The sequence below is a fragment of the Aulonocara sp. 'chitande type north' Nkhata Bay genome, linkage group LG14, assembly GCF_057382095.1.
Source record: "Aulonocara sp. 'chitande type north' Nkhata Bay isolate Kocher_YH1m ecotype deep benthic linkage group LG14, A_spYH_male_GT1.1, whole genome shotgun sequence".
Taxonomy (NCBI): Eukaryota; Metazoa; Chordata; class Actinopteri; order Cichliformes; family Cichlidae; genus Aulonocara; species Aulonocara sp. 'chitande type north' Nkhata Bay.
Genome location: NC_141357.1, coordinates 33,128,932 through 33,154,824, shown reverse-complemented (window position 1 = coordinate 33,154,824; position 25,893 = coordinate 33,128,932). Strand labels below are relative to the sequence as shown.

At 39.6% G+C, this 25,893-nt stretch overlaps 1 protein-coding gene across 1 annotated transcript in view; it reads right to left on the bottom strand.

Annotated features, from left to right (window-relative positions):
- maml2 (mastermind like transcriptional coactivator 2) overlaps window positions 1-24,099 on the bottom strand; it is a 33,641-nt gene extending 9,542 nt beyond the window's left edge. The window contains exon 1 of the mRNA XM_086262162.1: window positions 22,682-24,099. Coding sequence (XP_086118288.1) covers window positions 22,682-23,092 — 411 coding nt within the window. The 5' untranslated portion in view covers window positions 23,093-24,099. The remainder of the gene's footprint in view (window positions 1-22,681) is intronic.
- Window positions 24,100-25,893: the final 1,794 nt, after the last annotated feature.

Here is a 25,893-nt window from a genome sequence, read left to right as displayed (position 1 = left end):
GAACTCTGGAGTTGCATATAATTTTACACTGGAAATGCTCCATGAGTTAATCAGCCATATGAACTTTTTCCATCTTCAATGAGAGCCGCATAATCTACGACATGTGATTTTCTCCAAAACCAGATGAGAACAGGCTTTTTTTTAGTGTGTGCACCTCAGGTACATGTTCTCTCATTCCACAGGGCTCTTTCTGGAAAAGACAGACAGGAGTACTCCTCATGGTTCAAGGCACTGTCAGTGAAAACACATCATGAATAATGGAAAGGACAGTGCATGTGTTGCAAAAAGCCACTGTGAGAGAGGGTTGCCTCATTTCTGTTTCTGTGCCATTTAAAAAAAAAAAAAAAAAAATAGCCAGGAGTAGTGTTCAGTTCAAACTTCAAGGATGAAGTGTCTCAAGACTTTGCAGTTGAGATTTTCTCATGCTTCAGTCACTCATATGTGTCACGATACTGGCTTCAATTGGGACAAACCCCAACGTCAAGCGCAAACACTTCACAGCAAAAAAAGGACCATCCTGCTCACTCAACTCTCAGTACTCGGATGCAGTGGCCTCACAGCTGACCTGAAATCCTCATGACTGATCTCCTAGTGATCTCAAAATAGATTTTTTGATTAACATTTAATGAGCTCAGATGCTCTGAATCACTTTGAAAGAGATTCCTTCTGCATGAGCGGCTTAAACCTATATATTATATACTGATCATCTAAGAGAGGCACGCGCAACTGCGCCGTTGATTTTCTGTGTTGAGAAAACGTTCAGCCACTGTCAGGCCCAAGGTTTAGCACAGTGTGTACACCAGGATTTTATTTTTTTTCAAAAATGGATTAGTACAAGCTGGAAAATCAAATTAAAAGTTCTCACAGATATAGTAAACCGAAAAAGAACCCAATACGGCACAGTGCAGAGCCGCTGATCCAAGCTTGGAGACAATTTTCCAAAAAATGATTTTCCTGAGGAAATTAAGAACGATAAGTTCAGTTTTGAACATATTCCGGTTCACGTTTGTTGATGATCTTTGACTGTGTCAGTGAGGAACCTGACCTTGGCCATGTCAACAGAGCCTATCTGTTCATGTGAGCTGGAAGGCTGTTGGCTTGTGTGTCAAGCTGAGCACTGCAGTGATGCTGAGCAGTGTGGATGGGGCTCCGGGTGAGCCATCACAACGGCGCAACACCAAGCCTCATGGTACCATCTGTCAGTCCAGTGGCACAGCCCTCTGAGCCATACATGCTTTAAGGGTATAGGTTTTAGAGTGTTTGCAGGTTTTGTGTCTGCGCATGTGTGAGTAAGAGAGTGTGGCTCAATGAGAGATTGAGCTTGCCAGCCTTTAATCTATTCACCAGAGCCTTGAAACATGTTGCAATCTGCTCCTGAGAGAGCTATAGACCTCCCTCTCGGCATTTGACATGGAAAAAAACAGTCCCAAAATAAAGGAATAAATACGACTATTGTGTTCCTAGGGAGACATAATATTTATGCAGTTCAGCAGGTTGCATACTGTTGCAAGAGGGGATTTCAGCTCATTTATTGCCAGATAAGAAATAAGAACCTTCAGACCAGTGCCAATGATCAGCTGTCACACAAAATTCATCTGCAGGCCCAACTGTGGAAGGTTCCGTCGAATTATAAAATTTGAACTAGCTGAAGGAAGCTGCAAGCTATGATAGTGTAGCCAAAAAACATCCATGATAACTTGAACATTTTCATTATTTTAAGGCTCAGACTTGGTATTTATATTCACAAGGCAGTATATAGGCAAATCATACTGTGTGTGTGTGTGTGTGTGTGTGTGTGTGTGTGTGTGTGTGTGTGTGTGTGTGTGTGTGTGTGTGTGTGTGTGGTCATCGAAGCGGTGGGGGGGATCCTTGTTTGTTTTACTCAGCACATTTCAGTGAGTAGCGAGGTAAGCAGAGTGTATTTGATACTATTCAACAAAACAGAAAGAAAAAAAATCTCCAGGATAACAGTGATGTCATAGCAACCACTAGAAAACATACTCAATCACTACCGACAATTTTGCACTTCAATTTAAATTTAAAGAGCCATCTTTGGCTTTCACACAATACAAACATTTCATTGAACAATAGGATTTGCATAGAAGTAAGAATAAGAGGAATTTAACTTTAGTAGACGCAATAATAAGTCTTTTTATTATAATTCAGGTATTCTGCTTTTGTTAGATAGTTACATTGAATTGAATTCATATACCGTAAGGTTACACAGGAATGTGAGCACAGGTTCATGGTGTGCCTCCCTAATCAGGCTGGTGTGTGTTGGGACGAAGCAGCACACTGCAGAGGTGGGCTACTTTTGGCTCCTCAGCACTTTGCATCCCCATACTTCCTGACACAGTTGTATTAGATTGAGGATGCCCTCCAGAGAGCAGGCAGGAGAGAAGGATGAGCAGCGGCAGCAGCAGGAGGAATAAAAGAGGCAGCTTTGTGGCAGCCTCTGGGAAATGGGAAGAGATGATAAGAGCTCCTTTGAAGAGAAATCATCCATTATGTTTACTGAGGGCAAACTTTTTTTTTTTAAACAGTTACTGTATCTCAGTTCCAGCATTCCGTAGAGAAACTTGCTATTTTAATCAAAAGCAGCTTGAACACTAAAAATCCTGTTAGACATTTACCTTCCAAAGAAGAGCTCCCCACTGTCCAAATCTGAAGATTACAGGGAAAGATTATAGCTAGTCCTTGCTTTGGCATGTTCACAATCCAGAAATATTTAATGCGATATCACCAAAGTTAAAGGACAGGAGAACATTCTCCAAAAACATGCAAGGACATCATAAGAACTCATATAAGCCAAGCAATGCAGCTCTCTTTTCTATTACCAGGCACCCTATGTAATGAAATGCAAAACTCTGGATGACAATATATAAAAGGTCTTTTAGTAAATCTACCATTTGTATTGATCTAAAAATACTAATTATTCTTCCCCAGGGCAGTAGTTTCAATGGCCTATATTCAATATATATATTCTGTCAGATACAATGACAGAGTCTAAGTGCTGCGACTAAGGCATTACCGCAACACCAGCTAGGCCGTGCCACTGCAGACGTACCACAGGTCACCGACATCGCAGTGACAAGCCGTCACATCACATCACCCATGGCCATGTGGCTCTCAGAGCTCCTGACACTGCTGTCGCCTCTCATCTATATGTCATTCTTAACCACAGAGACATTTACTGAGGAGGACTGAGGGCTCCCCAGATTCAGGAACAATCCTATGCATCGCATCCGACTCTATTTTCCAGTAAAAGGTATCTGTGCGATAAATTTGTGCAAAGCAAGAAATTCTAGATTCAACTGTTCTGATCTTAAAGTTTGTTCACAGTAAATTTTAAAACACCATTAAACCTCCTTCTGTGCAGCACAGCATCCATCCATTTAACAAACGCAGAGCTGGTCACCAGACACTGAGCTTTCCTATCAACTTGGCTAATTGCTAAGGTCCTTCTTCAGCTTAAAGTCTCATTGGTACAATACCAAGTGCTGTAAGTGTGTAATTTACCTTACCTTTATCTTCTTTCAATAGACGTACTGCACTGTTTCTGCTTAAGGGCAGAAAGTGAGAAACAACTTTCACTCTGAGAAACAGCTTGAGGGTGTGGGTGGGTCGACATACTTTAAATCAGAACATAAAAGAAATCGTAACAGCCAAGGTTTAAACCTGCAATAAGTTTTATACAATTCACCCCACCTGGGCTCAGCAGAAACAAAACGTAACCTTGTTACTTTTCTGCAAATTGGCAGATTAGTCGACTACCAAAATAATCTCTAGTTGCTGCCCTACCATTCATATTCCTCTACTTGTGTTTTTGAGCTAAACTGGACTCTTTAGCTTGTTATGTAGTTGCCATCTGTGACTCTCCATCATTGGTGCTGTGAGAGTAGTGTACAATGGGTTTTGAGAGGTTTTCTTTTTTTTGTTTAGAACACCTATGACATCCATGACATTATGTGAATAGTTAACATCAGTAAATTTGTCATCTTTAAATTATCATACTATCACATTGTTTTAATAGGGTCATGTCACACATTGTTGATGTAAACACTCAATTTAAGGGTAGCAATATTTGCAGTAGCTCATTTTGATGTACAGCTTGTTACCACAGAAGAAGTAAACCAGGACTGTGAAGCACAAAAACATAGATCTTTAAGCAGGACTGTAGTATATATATATATATATATATATATATATATATATATATATATATATATATATATATATATATATATATATATATATATATATATATATATATAACTGATTAAAACAGCTTCCATGCATTGTTTTGGTTTAGCTGTAACGGTACACAAGAATGTAACTACTGCGGAGGTGGAAATTTGGACACATGACACAGTAGATAATAAGATGTTTTTAGTTTTTCTGGAAAAAAAAAATCTGTCTCTGAACAAGTTAAAGGCTCTTCTAGTTTGTGCTGTAACACTTGTACCCGTTAAAGGCCATTACCAAACAATTTCAAGTACCTTTTCCCCAGCAAACGCCAAACACAAGGCCTGCCTCCGGTCATGCCACAGGAAAAGGCACATAAGCAGGGAACAAGTTCCCTTCCTGTTTTCAAAGATGATTCCTATGGCATGCAGAACCGCTTCCTGCACACTAGGCTCATTTCACCATCTAAAACATCTGGCTGCTCTTTAGCATGCAGCTGTAGCACAGTGAGAGCCAACACTGCCAGTACTGAGTTGAGCAACACACTCCTGTGCCATTCCAGTCATATCTCTGGCCACTACAAAGAAAACCCATTATGTAGCTTCACTGGCTATTGTGCTAACTGTGTATATTATTCAGGACCTGCACTAAGTTTTGACGAGATAATCTTTAATTGCACCATATTTTTTGCCCTGCTTATGCCATATCACTCATCTATTATAATTATGAATTCCTCAATGCTCCCTTTCAAGTGCATTGATTGCAATTCCCAATCAGGAAATAACATTTGTCAATATCTGGTGTGGCTACAGCAAAGTGCTCTTCGGCAGCATTGGTATGGCGATTTCCTAGTGAAACAAGGATCCATTTTATATCCCGTGGGAAACCTGGGCTGAGTGGTTAATGCTGTACTAATGCTGCTTCACTCAGCCAGGCCTTGATAAGCCTCATGCTTTTAGAGAGGAGAAAACACATTTAGTGTTTTAAACCGCTTCAATGGAGAAAGCTTTGAAAAATCCACTAGTTGAAAAGGGTATACTTGTTGAGTTTTGCCATCTCTCTCAGCTTTCGCTTAAATTACACACACATGCATTTGGATAGGCGAGCAGTCACACTAATCTGCACTCATGCTACGAAACAATCCTCTGCTGATTCGGTTTGAAAAGGGACTTAAAAGTAAGAGGAAAAAATAAATGAGTGGGAAGCTTTGTTTCACTCCCACTCCTATCAGTTCTGTTCTGACATTCCAAATAAGGTCTGTGTAGCCCTGCGCTGGTGGAGACGGACACAGAAAACACTGCAGAGCTCACTGACTCCAACCAAGGAAAATGTGTGTGTTTTTGGGAAGACTGGAGGTGGGCGGGGAGGCATTAGGGGATCATGGTGCAGAAAATATGTGACCGTTGCATAAATCTATCATCAGACATCTGACATTTCCCAGAACAACAAAAACAAACCATTACTTAATACCAATATGAGACATATTAGGCTTATACCTTAAAAAAATAAAAAATCTGTCCAATTCCAAACTGTTTTACTTGATTCATGATAACTGTGGCCATAAAAAGAGGGGGAGGGTTTTTTTTTTATATGTAAAAAAACAAATAAAAGCATAAAAACTGATTATTTGGAAGGACTTTCCCACAATAAATAAATACATAACTTATCTGAAATCAGCTGTAAACAACTCAAATGCAAAGCTGCAAATGTTGTTGTGAGCTCTATGATCAACTCAACCACACAGACAAAAAAAAAAAAGACAGAATTTGATAAATGTCAACACTAGTTAGAAAAACTATTTTAGTCTGCGAGATAACTACTGCAATGCACTGCAAACACAGGAAACAGTGAACGGCAATGAAGGAATGAAGTCGAGGCTGAAAATGAGCTAAATTGCACTTTTCTTTTGTTTGCTGAAACTTTCAGATCTTAATCCAGATATTCACTCTTAAACCTGCAGAGATTCAGTGTTCCTGCGTTTCCCATAGACAGTGGTTTTCAAGAAACAAGCTCTGATATACCTTTCTAACACCAAAATATCAGACAAATTAAGGAACAAAAGTGAATGAGGTAGAAGTGAATGTTTAAAAGACAGACAGCCTCAGATCTCCGTTTGAGCATTTCAGGACTTTTTTTTCCTAAGGTAAACAGGAAATTGTCCTCTGTTGCTGTCCCAACTTGTAATTTAGACTAACAGTGTGCAAAATAAAACATTTCGTTGAAAGGCTGCCCAAACTGCCTTCCTACAGAGCCCTGCAGGTACTACCACTGTCTTGTGTGGTGGCTGTCACTGTGGAAGGGAGAGTTCAAGATTGCAGCAAAGCCTAGATCTCTGCGCAAGTTTCTGCATGCATGCTGCTCTTGTGTGTGTGCAGTCACAGGACTGGTCTAGTAGGCCTTCTATACCAGCGCTTTAGGTCTTGTTACATGTCAGCGCTGGTGAGAGACAGTCTAAGGTAATCTGTCCAAGTGGGAAAAAAAGTACTTTCCCATGATGTGATGGCAGAGGTTCATTCAAAAGGCAACCGTTTTGATTTTAGGCTGATTAGGCAGATTTATGCTGATTGTGACAATTGTGGGAAGCAAAAAACACCTCTGGGCATCCTATCAATCTATTGTCAAAACAGTTCTTAGAAGTAAAATGTCTAAATCCGACTACAACTGTATACAGTACATGTTTACACAAACACAGGAGCCTGGAGACTTTCTCTTAGCCCAACTATAAATACCACTTGTCAAGCCTAATTCTAACCTTGCAACGCTCTGTCCTCATCATACAACTCAATTATTTACATTATTAGGGGTTGCTTTATGTCCCAATAAGTAATAGCTGCAACACTTCCAGATCCTAAAAACATGAGTAATACCTGCACCACACACACAAGCTGCACCCTACAATTTTTATCTCAACGACACAGTCCAATTTCACTGTCTTAAATTGCAGGTAACTGCAGCAGTACTTGTTCTGCTTGCTGGGAGATATGTTACATATAGAGTATATACAAGATGGACAAGGACACTGTGCTACCATTTGTTAGTTAAACCTCAACATGAGGATTTTGGTTATTGCTATCTTTTTGTTTTGAAACTGGATGCGACTGACAAAGTAAGGAACATTGTGTTCTCACAGTATAGACTGATCAGTCACAAGGTAGTCTCACCTCACAACAAACCATTCCTTATCACTCATAGAACTGGGACAATAATTTACAAAATGAGCACTGTGCTGTATTCATTAAAACCAATAAACTTGTGACGTGTGGCGTTCTTCCCTTCTGGCCATTAGAAAGAATGCAGGTGTAAAGCATTTGCCCACTGCCTTCACTCGTTTTCATTTTCCACACGCTGAAGCTACATCTGTCACTGTCTGTGACTGGGAGTTGGAGAATCAATCCAACCAGTTCCTGCAGCAAGTGTAGAACTGGTCCGTGTGCTGCCACACCAAGCTTATAAGGGCGTCAAGATCTCTATCATGTGATAACAGACATGAGCCCATGCTAGTGACACCTGAGTCTTTCTGCCAGACATGAGATTAAATAATGAAAAGCACTGAGGACTGCTGTAGCAGCGATCTGCCAAATTATTTTGTAAGCAGGAGACGGCTTGGTGGAGCAGACAAAATTTCCAAAAGCAGCAGAAATTTGAATACTGAGCCTCTAGCCTCAAGTTAAAGTTGGCTTTGGTAACAAGGCAACCACATGCACAGGTAATCATGTGATCACATGTGTTTGACTAAATCAGTGGGGAGAACTGATGAGTGTTGCAAATTAGATTTAGGAAAGAACATCTCGTAAAACCTACAGTTTAACTGCTACTGAAGTGGAGTTCATCAAGAGCAAACTGCTTTAAATGTTCAAGTAATATCAACTAAATCGACTGAACAATAAAAAAGAAAACACCTCCAGCAAGGGAGCCATGTGGCATTTGATAAAAAGAGCTGAACAGAATCTGCTCCCTATGCCAACTCATAGGCAATATCATAGCAGAAGCTATCACGTGGCAGATAAACTAGTAAATCATAATAATGCCCTGCTACCATAAAGTTGACAGTAGAAACATGTTTTGCATTGTTTCTCCTCACACAGTTATGTAAATATGTGACAATGCTGCCTATATACCTTTATATACTGCAGGTGGAAAGTGACATTCAAACAAAAGGCAATACCTACCAAGCACCAGTGTGATGAGATTTAGGATATCTCACCGTACCTTATGCTGCTGTCACATGAAATTACACCTTGATAGGTCAAGGTTGTGTGCATTGAATGATTCAAATTGCCATCACAGGATATAATATTTGGTCTGGGTGAAAGAGATTATCCTGCTTACTTGTGGATTTCACAGCTCAACTGGCAAGGCGTCTCTTCACTGACTAGACAGCTGTTTTTTTCCTCTTCACTTTGACTACTTCAGGCAAAACAGATGAGCCTGTTGGTACAAACTAAGCCAAGGCAGCACAATTGTTTGGGAAATTCCTTCTTGGCAGGGGAATTAATTCAATGGGAATGACAATGGGATAAACGCAAACAGACATGTGTGTCAATATTTTAATCAGAGCTTTGAAAGATTGTTCCGAGATAATGTACTACTAACAAGAGCATTAGGAAATGCAGTAATAGATCAGTCTATATAATAGCATATCAGTGTATCGGTGTATATTCTGCAAGTCAGCAGTCCACCATGAGGGTTGCTTTTTTACATTAAAAATCTGTGGTAAACACAGACTGTATTGCGAGCAACATTTACTGTAATACGGACAAAGTATTGCATTGGTGTCATTTTATCATCCTTCAGATGTAGCTCTGCAGCTTGAGTAGAGATACATCTGAAGTTACATCTATCAGGAGGAGGGAAAAGTAGCTCAACAGCACGGCCATTATGTACGAGAACATCGGGCACACAACGAACAAGAAGTCCAGCAGAAGACCCCATGGACCCCAAATCCCAAAATCACATCAGAGGTCTGGGATTATGTGAAAAGATTGAAGATCCTGAGACAAACTAAATCTAGAGATGAATTGTGGCAAGGACTCCAAGACACTTAAATGACCTACCAGTGAAATAATCTGAAAAACTATGTGCAATTGTTCATTTACTTTCTATTTGCTGCCTTGTTTTTTTATTTTGTGGTTGATGCCAAAACCGATTTTAAGGCAAAACAAATTCAGGTCAATATATCAGTCGATATACATATATCTTAGGATTCTATTGAGAAAGGAAAATTATGGGGTTGTTTTCTATACTGAACAGCATACACCCAGATTCCACTATCTATATCGGCCCACAATCTGACCAATACAGTAATTCATTTATTTCATAAACCCCCTTTTAATACCATAAATTTGTACTGTAGCACTGTACAAGTCACATGATAGTGATTACAGAATACATTCTGCAGTAGTCGACAAACTCTTCTCTAAGAGTCAAAGTCAACCTTGCAAGGCTACCTAAGCAGTCTGGAGTTAAAGTTAGGAAACAGTGGTTTATTTAAAGTCAATGAATTTATTACATTTGACCATGCCCGTGTATAACTGAACCGCAGAACACCATGCTGTTAGATTATCGCATAAAAAAGGTCGGCTTTGTTGCCGGATGTGGGAAAAACATCCAATAGACTCTAAAAAAAGCACAGGAAGGAAACTGGGGGTGGGGTGGCAGCGAGTAGCGATGGGGGTGTGGTGGTAGAGAGTGGGAGTGAGAAAGGAATGTTCTCTTCACTCTCTCTTTCTCCTCCTTGTTATCGTGCATGCACACACATAATAACCCCACTTTCTCACTATCAGCTATGAAAAGAATGCAGCATCACGGTTTTTCTCTGCAAGCAGGAGGGCAGGAGAAAGAGCCTTTACTTGCTAAATGATCACTTGCCATGTTCATTTACAAGAACAATCAACCTGCCCCCCGCACAAAAGATAGAAAATGAGAGAGAACTCATTCTAGTAATATTCTACTAAGTGAAGTATTTCATGTTTTGATTTTTTAACTGTATTTTGATCATATTCTTTCATCTTATTAGAATTTCGTTTGGTATGCTCTTAATACGTTGTACTAATAGCATGTAAAACTGATCCAAAAGTTTAATAATTGATTGATTAATTATCATTCTTAGGCAGCACCTGACCTAACTTTCTGGTACCAAATGCAGTCAGAAATATTTAAGAACTTTTTAAATTGCCACGTGTGCCACATAGAGATGTTTTGCTTTATTTGGATCTACTCAAAGTTAATCATATGGACTTACAGGATACACTTTTTCCTAATTGCAATCTCATCTTCTGGAAGCAACATTCACCATATGGCTTTACCAGATTAAATACACTTTGTATTTTTTAGAGTGAGAACGATAGGATTCAAAATCAAATTTTATTTGTCACACACATAATCGTACACAATACGACATGTAGTGAAATGCTTATTGCTGTACAATGCCTGACCATTAAACTACACAACAGAAATTAAATAGTTATACAAACTTCACAAATTTAAAAATTTAGAAATTTGCAGTACAATTTTTTTTTAATCCGCAGTTAAATAAAAATTTTTGAAATTTACAGTTAAATTAAAAAAAAAGGCTAACAGATGTAAACAATAAATTAAGAATTTAACCTAAGAAATAGAGACTAAACTAAGAGTTAAAGGTCAATTATAAAGATAAAAATAGAATGTGCATATAAACAATTTAAGAAAGAAATTATGAGAAGTGTGCAGATAAACAGAGTGTGTGAGAGTCCAGTCATGTCCTACACCTGCTTCAGGGCCCGAATAGCCTGGGGCAAGAAGCTCCTCCTCATTGTCTCTGTTTTGGTCTTAAGGGAGCGGACGCGCTTCACAGACCTCAACAGTGAGAAGAGTCCATTTTTGGGATGGGAGAGGTCCATCATAATCTTCCTGGCTTCGGTCTTGCACCGTTTGGTATAGATGGACAGCAGGTCAGGAAGCTCTGATTGAATGATGCGTTCGGCCGAGCGCACCACCAGCAGATCTCGTCTGTCCTGCGTGGTGCTGTTCCCAAACCAGGTGCAGATGTTTCCCGTCAGGACGCTCTCGATGGTGCAGGAGTAGAAGTTCTTAAGCACCCTCAGTGGCAGATGGAAGTCTCTGAGTCTTCTGAGGAAGAAGAGACGCTGGCGGACTTTCTTGACCAGAGTGTTGATATTACATGACCATGATAGTTCCTGAGTGATGAGGACACCCAGGTATCGGAAGCTGTCCACTCTCCACTGGTGCACCACTGATGATCAGGGGCTTGTAATTCCTTGCCTGCTTTGTACTGAAGTCCACGATTAGCTCTTTAGTCTTGATGACATTTAGCAGGAGGTTGTTCTCCTAGCACCTGGATAAAAGTTTTATAGGCAAATGCAGCAATACTGGACCGTAGCAAGTATCCTTATGGAGAAGAAAATGAAAATACTTGCTTAGACAGCAGGAATCCCCTTCCCGAACTTCCCCTTTTTTATTCCTTTTCATATTTCTTTAAGCAGTAAATACACCAAACTGCTGTCATATTATATATTTTGTGGAAATCAAGGCAATGGCCACAGTTATCCTACATGACTTGAGCAATTTGGCTGACATTAAGCAAAGTCCTACACAAAAATTGAAGTTTAAAGCAGATGTCCTCCAATTCATCATCAAAGTAAGGCTCTTTTATGGCCTGAGTGTCCATTTTAGCACGAGATTCCATGTCTCTGTTCATAATCCTTCCTGTAGTCCTTTAGTGGAAAGAAAACAGAATTCACTCACTAGTTCTGCAAACAGCAGATATAAGAGTCTCTTTGGAAAACATATTATACATTTAATCCATTTTTAGAATCATCTGCCTCTGGACTAATTTTTTGCAATAGACCTAAAGATAAAGCAAAGTGTTAAGAAGTGTTTAAGGTATGTTAAAACAATACTGTGGAGGATTCAACAGGGCAGGGCAGAGGGAAATCAGAGATCGTCCCCTGGTTTCACATCTCGTCTGTGCGCCTCTAGGCAAGGTGGAGAGCATGCAGGCGCCAAAGCATAGCTCAGCACCGTGACACCTCACCACAGCAGAGCAATAAGGCAAACATTCCAGCTGCCACTTCTCAGCTTTATTGGTGGAGCAGAGGCAAGAAACAAGGCCATCTATGTTCCTCCTCTAAACCTCTATCTGACGCGCTAGTCAAGCTGGTCTAGCAGTCTGAGACGTGGGAAAGTCAAACATGTGATGGGTGTTAACAACAGAAATTTTGGTCTTATACGTTTGTCTTTGAAATAACTGGGTAAATTTATAGGGACTAGTTTGAACTGCAGTTAGACTTTCTTTTAGCAGTTTATGTTCCCAAACCACATCCAAACAAAGTGTTCTAAACAATGAATAATATCCAGGGAACTTTAACGTTAATGGTCATGTTTTAAAGTTCCCACAGTAATTATACCGTTTTATCTAGCTGGTAGCTCCATAACACAGGGCGAAGTAATATTGCTAAACATAAAAATCCTCAAATAAAATCCTGCAATACCACACTGGAATGACTTAACAAGCCAACTATCCTTTATTTCAATGCTAAAATTTAAACCATATGTATGTTTTGCTACATAACTATGATCTAAAAGAGTGTGATACTAGAGAAAAGTAAGTAACTGGTGTAACTAAAAAATAAAATGTAGCTTTCCCTTGTTAAATTTGTTAAATATTTTTATTAAAACTACTGAGAAAAGAAAATTCACATTTTTGATTAAAATAAGGAGATAAAAATGCAATGTGCTGTTTTTTGCATGTGCCAAATTTGCTTTTAATTCTTGATATTAATATCTAAACACAATGCTAACAACATCATCTAAGTTGTTGACTTTCACTTCTCTTGTATTTCACATGTATAATATTCCCCAAAGGACAGCCATAGCAAAGAACAGAACATTAGCACAATGCAAATTGAGTTGAACTATGACTTAGACCCCAGAGCACAGGAGAGTGAGGGATTGAAGAATAAGTGAACGCTTGTGCCTCTTTTCAGCACTCTGCAACTCTGGAGCCTGGGAACTTCAGCAGCTTGGCCGGGCTCTGAGAAATATCCTGAGCTGTAATGTAAACATGCCTGAACTCTGATCTAGCATGGCCCTTCCCCCTCCCAGTTTAACCCAGCATTCTGTGTAAGGGCTTTGCCAGTGACATCAGGAGCCCACTTACTCAGTTCCACAAGAGGGTAATGACCCTGGTGAGAATAGACTCTTGCTGAAAATATAGCTGTTTTGCTATATAAGCAACTGTTGCTTAGCAAACGAGTGAGTTTCGTTCTTTTAGTTCAGCTTCAAATGATTCCATCCAATAAACAGACTTCGTTTTAAACCTATCAAGTATTTTAAGGTTAGACTAAAGAGTTTCAGCAAGGTGAAGAAGAACATATTGTGTTAAGCTGATAACATAAATGGACTTCCACACCCAGTTCACTCATAGCAGCTGAGATAATCAGATCTGTTTACAACAGAAGCTAGAACAAGTCCAGGAAACTCTGACATATCAGGTGGCTGATTGTCAGATAAGTGTGAGAACAGTTGTAGATAAGCTCCTGTTTATCCAAACACAGAAGTGTCGACAACAAAAGCATCACACTTGTTAAAGTTTGCTCATAATGTAACTTCCAAAAACAAATGCTAATATTGCTAGGTTAAAGAATACTCTTTTATTTTTAAGCCTTGTTCTTCTGTAAACAAGGTAACAAACTACTGCTTGTGTTTCACTTTGAATGCAATTCCTCCCCTCAATTCACTTTCAGTGCACTGCACATGAAATACACCTGAACAAGCTTGTTCCCACAGGGTTCCAGTTTCAGCACTGGGTAGCAAAGTATTGGTGGAAAGACACTCAGAGGCATTACCCCCAACCCCCTCTCCCCCCCACTCACACAATCCTACCCTCCCTTCAATTAAGTCAAGCAGGAAAAACTTGACAAACCTCAAAGAGCTCTCTCAGCAGAAGAAATCACATCAGGCATGAACGGATACCTCTACAAGGCCCCTCTGAAGATACAAAAGCACATAAACATGGTCCTTGCCTGCTAAGTGATTGCCCTAAGCTGGATACTTACTCTTATGTCTAGATTCTAGATGATGAAAAGCTATGAAATATTTGTTTTCATGTGGATTTAATAGCTACAACGGAGCACTAATATATTAGTCCTTCTAAAATTCCCCAATGACTTCAACAGCATAGATGAGATTTTTTGTATCCCGAGGTCGGCATAATGCTTGAAATTTAAACAATGTGTTGGTAACAACTGGGAGCATGCTGAAAGCAGAACTCAACAACAAAGGGATACAGTGGGGACTCTCTAATCCAAACCCTTTGGGAATGGAGGTATTTCGACGCAGTGAAATGTTCACTTGCATGAACACAGTCAGTACCGCGGTAATTTATATTCAGAACATGGAACGAGTATCTACACAAATTCACAAGGGTCTATTGCAGAGTCTAATTTGCTGTTGACATATCAACAAGAAAAATTAAAACAACTATCAAAATGAGATCCGAAAATAGGGCAAAGTGCAGTTTATGTGAATGCATTATATTGCAAGTTGTATTTTTGAATAAATATAAACATAAAAGCTGCACCAGGGCTGGGGTTAAAAGGGTGGCTCATGGTGGCTCCGTTATATGCAGGGAAAGATATTGGTTTGATTACAGAAGGAAAACAGCAAGTTTGGAGGTTTTGAAAGATGAACAGTGTTTTGCACCACTGCCACTGTTCAACTTCTTTGCTTTACAAACTGCCAACAAAGGATATGTGAGATGCTGGTATTTACTTCTGTGACTAAGCAAAATTAAACATATTTACTGTTGTAATCAGACTGTATTTTATTAGTTCCATTATCTTGCTGTTAAATCTTGCATGGCTACACTATTATTATGGGGAGCTGAGTCTTCTAATGCATGTTTATTGACATAGGAGGTCTGTACACTAAGATTATTATAACAATCTGATTTTTTTCTTCATGTGCATTTATTTAGCTTTGATAGCTAATAAAATTTACTGATTTCAACTGTTGGACCCCCCCCCAAAAAAAAAAAAAAAAAAAAAAATTCCTAGAAACCCCCCTTTGGTGCACCAAACTGTGAATGCTGCAAAAAATATCCATTTAATAGTAAGATGAGACTGTGGGGGAAATGTGTCTGTTCTGAAACTTATGGGAAAACGCTGACAATTTCTGCTTAATAGATTATTTAAGCACATATGACAAAAATTACCATGGATTAGTTTTCTCTTAAATAAAATGTTCTAATTGAGTGAGATCCACACGTGACGTCACAGCCATTTCTGTAATGTGAAATTAAGCAATAGTAAACACTTATACTGACTTATTATTCATTACTACTCTAAAGATAAATTAGTAGATTCAACACAACAAAATATATGCCACCAAGGAGCTGATTTTGCAAGGGTGATGCTTATTATATATATATAAAATTTCTACACTGTTTGGATGGTGACTGAAGGTAAAGATGTTACCTTGCAAGCTCTTCTTGACACCAGGGGCCACTTCCAAGGACAGGAAGCACATGTCTATGGAGGAAAGGCTTTTAACCAGCAATGGTTCCATTACAAATAAAGGAAACATTTATCCTAAAAGGTCAGACATTTATGAACCTCGAACAGCAACCTGGCCTACCTGGACTTTGAATGGAGCATGTTCTTCTGAGCATGTACACACTTACATTGAATCAACCATTGAAAAGGATGAGATGGATTTAGTACATGATTTCTGCAGCACTCTTCAAAGACAGGCACTGCCTTCCATAGGCTGCTGAATAAAACATAAGGACGCGTGCGGCAGAGTGGGTTTTGTTTGTGTGTGTATTTGTGTGTCAGTGAGTGTGAGTGGAAGTATGTAGGAGAAGGGGAGTGGGATGAGATAGCGTGAGTGAAGTTCGCTTAAGACACTGCTCCTAGAGATGCCGCATAACCCATGAGCCATAAATTTCTTTGATCTGACACACATCCTGGCTGCCCCGCTAGGTATTTGGAAACTTCTGTCTTTCTTTATCGATAATGTTTTTTTGTTTTTCTTATTATTATTTTTATCTTCTGTGTGCCCTCTGGTAGCATGGAACTGGATAACAAAGTATAAATTAGTCCAGAAAAGAATAAAAGTGTGCTCGTTTAAAGAGTAGAAGGCGCTGCAAATGTTGCCAGGTACAGAGATGTCCCAGATTTACATGCAACTATTTCCAGCACGTTGCTGCTGCATGATACCAAGGTTTGGTGAGCCCTCTCTTGTTTTTAAATCTAATTCTACTTGATTTTTTCCCCTGTTTTAACACATCATCTATTCAATGGGAAGCATAAAGAAATTTACAGTTACTCATTTATGGTAATAGCCAGGTCATGGTAACAAAAACAAGTTGAATTCTGACCACACTCTGAAAACCTCTTAAAAATTACAAGTTTTTACCTTTCTCTCACACTAAAGGAAGTAGGAAAGGGATCTGATACATATGCCAAACACGAAAGTCTCTTTTTGTTTGTTCCTCATAACTTCCCATCTTTACCATTACAAATATCACCCTTTTCTCTATATCTGCACTGAACAACTTAAAGTGATTTGGTTGAAATGTTCACTGCTCTTCACAATTATCTGATACACTAGCAACTTACACTCAGCTCACTCAGCTTTTACTGCATCTGTTGTCATAAAAACCTGAGTGTCTCATAGGGCCTTTCTGGGAAAAATCCACTGCTGCACAGGAAGTGATGCATGTTTTCTGGCATTAACAAGATTGTTTGAAGCTGGGTAGTCAGCAGCAGCTACCATGGCTCAACACACCAGATAGAGCAAGCAAAAAACCAAAAACAAAATACTACTAGATCTCCTGGAGGCAGTGACAAATCCACTACAAAAACTGCTTAGCACTTAACACAAAATTGGATGTCTTGGACATCCACTTAAAATTTAATTTGACATATCCAGACATCATCATGCTAGAACTAGGGATGTGCTGAATATCTTGACATCATGACACTGTAAGATATTAAAATCTGCATTTTCAATAAATACACTCACAAAATCAAAGGGATTAATAAGTAAAGCTCCTCTGAGAAATGACACTCATCTGTGAACTTTCTTTGTGCCACTTAGAAATCCGGTGTCTACATAGTCTGTTAGAAAAGGAACTTGTTGACGCTTGTATCCCGCTCTCCCTTGAGGACACAGCAATCACGATCACAAAATGTATAAGTTGTTTAGAATGTTTATAAGCTGATGTTATCCTAAAATATTACCGCAGACTTTAATCTCATGCACAATTTAACCAAAAGATGATACAGTAGCTAATAACTACAAATATAACTACAAATGTCCTAGATTAATACCACCACCACCCCAAATGAGAAGCCACAACATTAGCCTTGTTTGACATTAACATACCACATCCCACTTCCTTGAGGACAAGATGTGCCTAAGTACCTCTACTTAGTGCTGAAAATTTATGAACGGTGCTCTGGAGTGTCCAGAACATAGTGTTACATGTCTCAACTTTTATTGCATAAGACAGTAAATCTGACTGTTTGACTGTAAAAAGGCTGTTTTAATGTTTTTCTATGCAAAAATGTGGGGATCTCTTCTGTACAAGAAGAAACAGGACATAAACCTATATATGAATAGGTCATACATTTGAAAAGACATTACTGCCTTGATTAATCGGGAAACATTTGAGCATATCAAACTCAGTAATACAAGTATATATCACTTTCAACTCATTCTTTCTTTGTTAGATTAAGCTTTTACATCAACCCAAAATCTTTGAATTCCAAAACCTTTCAATCCTCCAAGTTTTTTAGCATTTGAACAATAAAAAGGTACGTTACTAATTTGTTAAATAAATAATATAACTACTCAGTAAGCACCCCACTGACTAAACTGCTTTGTCTATCTTTTAAGAGCATGATGACAATTCTAAAGATATGTCTTTCTTGTAGCAACAAAAAAAAAGTAATAATAGAACATTTTTAATATATTTATTATTATTACCCATAAGTAGAATTGAACCACAAGTTGGACGGATGACTAATCCCAAATAGAAAGAGGAGATTAACAGATGGCTTTACTACAGTATATGGAGGCCTATCTTAATGTCTTTTAATCAGAGCACTATGAGATGCTCAACTCATCTAGCAGCTAACGGTCTGCACAATGAGACAAGCGTAATCACATCAGGCTTAAAGTGTAGCCATGCTGTCAATAAACAGCACCCACAGAATTTCCATTCTGCTCTGCAGGGGACTTAAAGTAATTCACCATTCAGACCAACTGGCAGCAAGCTATTTCTAAAAGAAGACTGTAACCTATCCATGACAACATGGAAGTGATCTGTGGGATGAACACGGATCCCTTTCTGCATCCACAGAGTTGGGTAGAGCTATGGGCTTCACAGTGGGTGGCCCCCATGGACCTGGGCTAATTGTTTCACATCACTGCCGAGCCAGGCTGAGATCAGACCACCGGCATCTGATTCAGGCTGTTCAACAGCCAAACATGGTATGCCAGGAAACACAGCACACACCCCACCCCACATTCACACACATGCACACACTATCCACTCCATCATACATGACCACGAATAAGTGCAAGGTATTCCTTTTCTGTGGGATTTTTTTTTAGCAAGCTGTCAATCTGCTTACTGTCAATCTGCTTACCCAGAAGTTGTAGTCTTGTGACAATATTTAAGCTTTCGAAACTCAATAAATTATAAATTCATAAATTTTAATTCTGACCCATGTAGTAGTGCACTAGTAAATAGGCGAGAAACAATTTCGCTGCAAAACCTTCAATTGGCATTAGTGATATCCTAGATGATGCACTAAGTCAAAAGCGCAGTGTTACACAAGCATTTGCGCAAAAGCTACATTAGTTCAAAGCCTAAGAGACCAAACAAAATTTTGATTAGTATTTTTTCTCCTTTCCTGTCCTATTAATCACTCTGCAATCCTTCAGCCTCTTTGAGGGGGTGATGATCTTCAAGTTAAGAACATCATGAAAAGTGCAAACAACCAGTCTTTCCAACCTCTACCCAGCATTCCAATAATCCCTCATGTTTGCCATTTTCATAGTAAAAAGGGTTTCCCTGAGAGCGGAAATTAGCTTCCTTTCCAAGCTTTAAAAATGTCCAAATGACATGGTTTCTCATACCCTCTTTATCTTGTAAAATAAATGTCATACATTTAAAAGTCCAAACAACTACAACTGCCAATTTTTATTCAGTTTGCCAAGGCAATTGTGCCAAATTAGCACACAAAGCCAAAATAATATTTTGGGAATTTGCCTTTATTACAGGACTCACAGTACACAGTCACGGAAAATTGATAGATAACCAGAAGTCATTGGCTAGAGCTGGCTGTGGTTACATGATTTATGTTTCAAACCACTAACTGACCAGTATGACTAAGGCTACAGTTTTTACAAAAAACCTGTATGGCAGACAAACAAGGTCACAAGTGCTTAAAATAATAGGAAAACAGCTCAGCATATGAGCACTTTGTGTGCATGCTGCTCTATGAGTATACTTCCCAGATCTGTCACTACAAGACTGAGTAATAACAAAATCCTCCCTGTGCACATAGCACTGTTAATCACCAGGCATCCTTCGCCTACTGCATTTTCAAGGCCTGTTTGACTTAAAGTAAACACATGCAGGAAATGTATTCAGTGGCTCTAAACATTTATATGGGGACCTTGTGGTTCAAACAGTTTCATGGCCGGCAAATCTATCAAGAAGGTGCTTAGTGAGCCATTTGTTAAACACATGATAATATAACATGGCATTACATGGCATGCTAGTATGCTTCGAGGCTGTATGGTTGTTTGTTAAGCCTTTCATTTTTGTGCTCACTATCTGTATCGTTGACAGACAATGTAAGATGATTGTTGGATCCTGATCTGATGAAACTGAATGTCTGTTCATTGTAATATGGGGCTAATGTTTTGTAAGCTCTACTGTGTGACCTATTTCTGTGCTGAATACATTTTCTGATACAGGTATGAAGGGAACAATTGGAAAACTGGCCATGAAAAGAAACAATCTAAAATATGAATATCCAAAAGCTTTCAATGAGTTCATCCACGCATTAAGGAAAACGATTTTCCGAGTCGATAAGTATGCTCTCGTCTCTTCCTTCAAATTTCTCCAATTTCATCTAAAAGAATATCCTTTGTTAATCTGGTCTCAATGAGCACTGTTGTTAAGTGCTGCTGCTCACTGCACTCCCAAGCAGTCATAATCCATTGTGTTGTTTGCCCCTAACTCAGTATACATTTCCACTGCAAATTCCAATGTGAACACTCAATAACACGCACAGATGTGGTCATTTGAGATGTCTTACTTTTTAATTCTGAAGAATGAATTATGGTGAACTCTGCAGAACCCCCATACATATTTGAAGCAGCTTTCAGTTATTATAGCCAAAGATGATAATAAATTTAAAAAAATAAATAAATTGGTGGCAAGAGTTATAAGGATATATATAGACTGTATACATGCAACATACTGGCATTAAACAGGATTTCTGCAAGAGCGGCTGTTGTGCTTCACCCGATCATTATACGTTGCGAAAACATTAACCTCAGGGTTGATATAAACATGTACGCCAGGACTTCATTTCCTCCTCACTATCTTGCTGCACTCATCAGTTTTAAATAGAACATGTTACTCCAGAGTCAAGATCAGTAAAAATGAAACGGTACATGATAATGATGTACCCTGACCTCTTTTAGACAGCCAGTATAATCCATGAAGTTGTGTCTTGTCTCTCATCGTGTTCCACTGCCATGGCTCTACCGATCAGCATGAAAATGTAAAAGCTGAGAGGTAAACTGCATTTTAAACTAACTCTATAAACCACAGAGAATCTGCTTTTCTTGTACATGAAACATTAATGCATTTTATATTTTTGTTGGTAAAAAATAAAATATATGTATGAAATATTGTTTATTTCACCACATCTAGAAAAAGAATGTCTGCAAGCTTTCAACCTTTGACATTATTGCTTGGGAAGTAATAGGCTAGACGCTAAACTCCCCCATGCCCAGTGAAAGAAAACAACTAAATAAATCTCACATCTCAGTGACTGCTCCCTTAACAGATGCCATACAGGAAGTCAGTCCTATCAGCACTACCAGGCACACAGAAAGCACAGTTAAGTTTTCCTATCCTGCCTACCTATGTCCTATGTGAAGCTTTGCTGTTAGGGGAGAAAACACTGTCCTGTACTCTCAGTGGCACACAAGGTCATGCAACTACTCAGTTCTCAATCTCAACAGAATAACTCAGAAACAAAAACAATTTTAAAAAATGACATAACAGTGCATATTAAATGGGTTAAACAAACCACAAAATGCATCCGCATCCCTCTGTTTGGATCAGCTGCATGGTTGTTATGTTGTCAAGGTTTGCAGTAAATGCAAAACATCCCCATGGCCCAATGACCCCAAAACCATTTCCTCAAAATGGATTGCTTTGCAAACAAGCGTAACGCTTCTGTATCATGCCATCTACCTTAAGGGCCCCCTTAATCAGGAACTTAGAGTTTTAGAACATTTCCTGACTGTTTTTGACATGCATTTGGCTGCCATCTAAGTTTGGAAAAAGCTTGGACTTTTTGTTCATGGATAGTGACAGCAGCGTTATCAATGTAGAAACATTTATTGATCCATTATCGCCAAGGAAAGCTCCCAGCTGATTTTTCACATAGCATAAAAAAAAATAAATCTCAGTCTCAATGTTGTGGTCCTTGAGAATGGCCATAACTTTAGGCGTTTCACCCCCATTACAACATACTGGTACCCTCATCATTGTTATCAATTTTGTCATCGCTGCCACAAGCTTGATTGTAATAGTCCTAATTATTTATGTTAAAAAACAAACAACACAACAATATCGGCAGTCTAAGGAGCCTGGAAAGAAAAGCGTCTGGACTTCTTTAGGTTTTCTTAAAGAGGTGTTTCTGGATGCTGAGGATGCCAATGTTCACATTTTGGACAGAGAAGACAGACGGTTTGAAAGAGGAGTGAAAGAAGCCACTGTGAACGGCCATCTTTGAATGCAGGCGCTGGCTTACCACACCAACCGTCTGCCATCTATAATCCAGTTTTGAGATCCCTTCCCAGACGCCTTAATGCCCACTCACATCCTGGGCCATTTGACCTCAGTAAATCACATGATAGGGTGGGGCTAGGTTTCACATTGGGTTCACCGGAAACATTGGCTGATTGTGGCCCACACCCGTTTTCACACCTTGGCTTGTGTGATTAGGTAGAAGATCAATAGGCGCTCCATGACCCTCTTGGGGACACTCCCGTAGGGCTTAAAATCTGGGACAATCCACCAGTTGCTCTTAGAACTGATGAAGCTTCTCGGATGAGAGGTGAATCATCTTCAAAGAAACTTAAAGAAGTCCAGATGCTATTCTTTCCAAGCTCCATAGACTACGATGACCTGGATAACTGAGAACCTTGACAGACAACATTAACAGCAACTCACCGCTATGCGTGTGGGGATCTTCTGCTCGCCATCTGACCCCTTTTGCTCTCCGTTAGCCCTGCTGTAGTCTGGGGGTTGCTGGTTCGATCCCCGGCTACCTTTTGCTTTACGGTTCCCAGGACCTTGGTGGACTATGCTAAGCAGCTGAAGCGTACTCTCGTGCTCCCGGTCTGTGCTCTCGGCCTGACCTCGCTGATAGCGGTCCGCGCAGGTAGAATGGTGCCTCCTGCACGTCTCTAACCGGGCGCGTAAACGCTCAACTATGGCGTTGTGCAGCTGTGGCACTGTGGAGCCCCTTGAGCTGGCCACCACCGGCCCGTTGCTGACCCCACCGGGCATAGCTCCTAAACCAACACCCAACATGGGTACGTATGTCCCTGCAGCAGACTGAGCGGGGGTCGCTTCTCCCATGCCCGCAGGTCCCTGATAAGTTTATAGACTGAGGTCCACTGTGCTTACAGTGGACCACAGAACGGGCATGGAAGAAAACAAGAAAACGTACTGAAGACTTCCAATGATCCCATGTGAAAAAGAAAAATACTTGGCTGTAGTCTCTGGAGAGGAGTCACTATGGCCTATGATATGTGTTGAAATGTGAGCCAATTATCTTGTCAAACTGGGACTATGATATTATATGATATAAAAGATTAAAGATTAAGATACGCTCCATGTAAAATCATGCTATGCTCCACGTGGATTAAAAACATGCATTAAAAGTCTCAAAGTTACAGAATTGTAGTAGTTTTTCCTCGGGGGATAGGCTCTGTCAGCTTATAATTAAACGTGAAATGATTTACAAACATGAAAGGCTCCGCAGCTGGAATGAATCCGCTCTTGCTTAACGACTGGAGCTCTGCTCACAGATAAATAGGTTATATTCAATATGAATCCCTTAGATAATTCAAACCCACGGCACGCACAACTTCGGTTTCACTGGTGGTACATTCCGAGTAGCTACATTTTCAGCCTACTTTATCTAAATATTGTACCACTCTCGTTAACGCCAAGTCCAAGAGTACACTATCGACTATAAATTGAGTGAGAGCGACCGGCTGCAAAAATAGAAGAACCAACAAACACACGAAATCCACTAAACTTCAAGACTCACGGCATTTTTTTGTTTGTTTCGAAATGAGTCCTTTTCTTTGTTGCTTTCCTTTCAATCCGGATAGGAATCTGGTTGCAAACAAGTAAAAAAAAAACCAAAAAACCCAGACCCCCTAAACGCAGGCAGTCGTCGCAGAAGCCGACTGAAATCCGTCTCAAATAGTCCATTGACAATCGTTTGTCCGTGTGGTACACGAAGGCAATAGCGGAGCTACTTACACAGACCCTTATTGTACGAACATTCTGCTTTTGACATGAACTCGTATGGTTAAAAAAAGGGGGGTCCAGTGGCACACTCTAGTGGAGAAAAGCCTGAACTTGTCTTGCAAGGCGTGAACGGTGACACGGAGGGAATCTTATAATGTATTTTAAAAATTTGAACACTGTTGTCTAACCGAAGGAGCAGTGAAGGGTCAACCTGGCACCGCTGTTCTGTCTGCCACCTGGTCAAGCTAATCAACTAACACATGTTATCGAACATTTACTCATCCTGTATTTAAAGACACAAATGAAAAACATATTTAGATAATTAACTAAAGCATGAAAAGAATAGTTAAATCCAGAAGTATTCTTTGATCTTTTTTTGAGTTAACACGCAGAGTAACTAACCAAGCGAGCCTACAGAACCGCTCAAATGAGCTGATTGGCTGCTGACATGTTCCTATACTGTTGTCTTATGTGTCTAGCCCGCCATGCCTCAAATCTTTGGTAACTTTCAGCTTTCTGTAAATCTTAAAAGTTGGGTAAATGTACTCAGTAGCTTTCAAATATAACAATCACAAAAGTGCATTCGACTATATTTGTTTTGATTTTACACCTTCTCAAAGCAATTTATTGCCCTTTCATTCATTAACCGGCTGTTGTTTGAAGTTAATCGTATCTGGTTCAGGGGAACGAGATATAGGAGATTAAGATACAGCCACAGAATCACGCAGAAACTCGCTCACACAGGATGCATGTTTCTGTAAAGCAGAAGGAAGCTGCTTGAGCACCCAGAGGAAAACCACACAAATATGGGGAGATCGTGCGAAGTCCACACAGAGTTCAAGAAGAAATCAATTCCGTTCAACACTGAAGCCTTTTCCAAGTGTAATTAGTATAATAAATTAACTATTTGTCTTTGGGGCTGCTTTGATAGCGGCAGACTGTAAGACTAGCGGCCACCAACTTGTTAACCCATACGCATATGATTAAAACCTAAAACGCTCTCACGAATCTGCCAACCCACACTCTCCCCTCCCTTTTAGGCCCTTCTTTATGATGGATATTTCATTACCTATATGTATAGATGCCTCCCTCAGTCATTCAGTTAACTAATCTTCATCAGGGTCTTGGCTGACTAAGAAATGTTTTGCTTATTAATCATTTTTATTCTCTTTATGGGAAATGGCATGGCCACCCAGTGGTCATTACTGGAAAATGATCCTGAAGCATAATAACAGTCATTATTTAAGAAGTAGCAGGCTTATTAAAGACGAGGAATCCTGTAGAAACCCTTTAAAAAAATATCTGTATTTCAGTACGATAATCTGCATTTTCCAATTTGGTTCTAAATGCATCTTTGGGCATAACCCAAAGGAGCTTGTCATCTAATGTTTTATTAGTACTTGACTGCAGCTGCTTTCTTTAACAACAGAGGGCAGCATACATTTAACGTCTGTATATTCTGTTTTGGAAGATGTTCTAAGGTATTTTATTTTGGTATTACTAGCAATTCAAGATGCTAGTGAGTTCTGCTGTGATCTATGGTTTGGAGATAGTGGCACACACAAAAGGAGGTAAAGCTGGAGGTGTGAGAGTTGAAGATGCTAATTTCATTGGGAGTGACCAAGCTGGACTGGACTTTTACAGTGAAAGGATAGTGGACATATTGGACAAAGGACATTGAAGATGGAGCTGCCAGGGGGGAGGAAACAAGGAAGAGGACAGAGGTGGTTCAGGGAAGCAGTGAAAGTGGACATGCAGGCGGTTGGTGTGATAGCAGAGATAAGCTGAGATGGAGACAGATGATCTGCTGTGGTGACCTCCTAAAGGGAGCAGCCACAGTTTACTGTGTGTGGACAGTAAGATCTCCACCACTGTGTTCAGTTTACAACTAAAGGAGA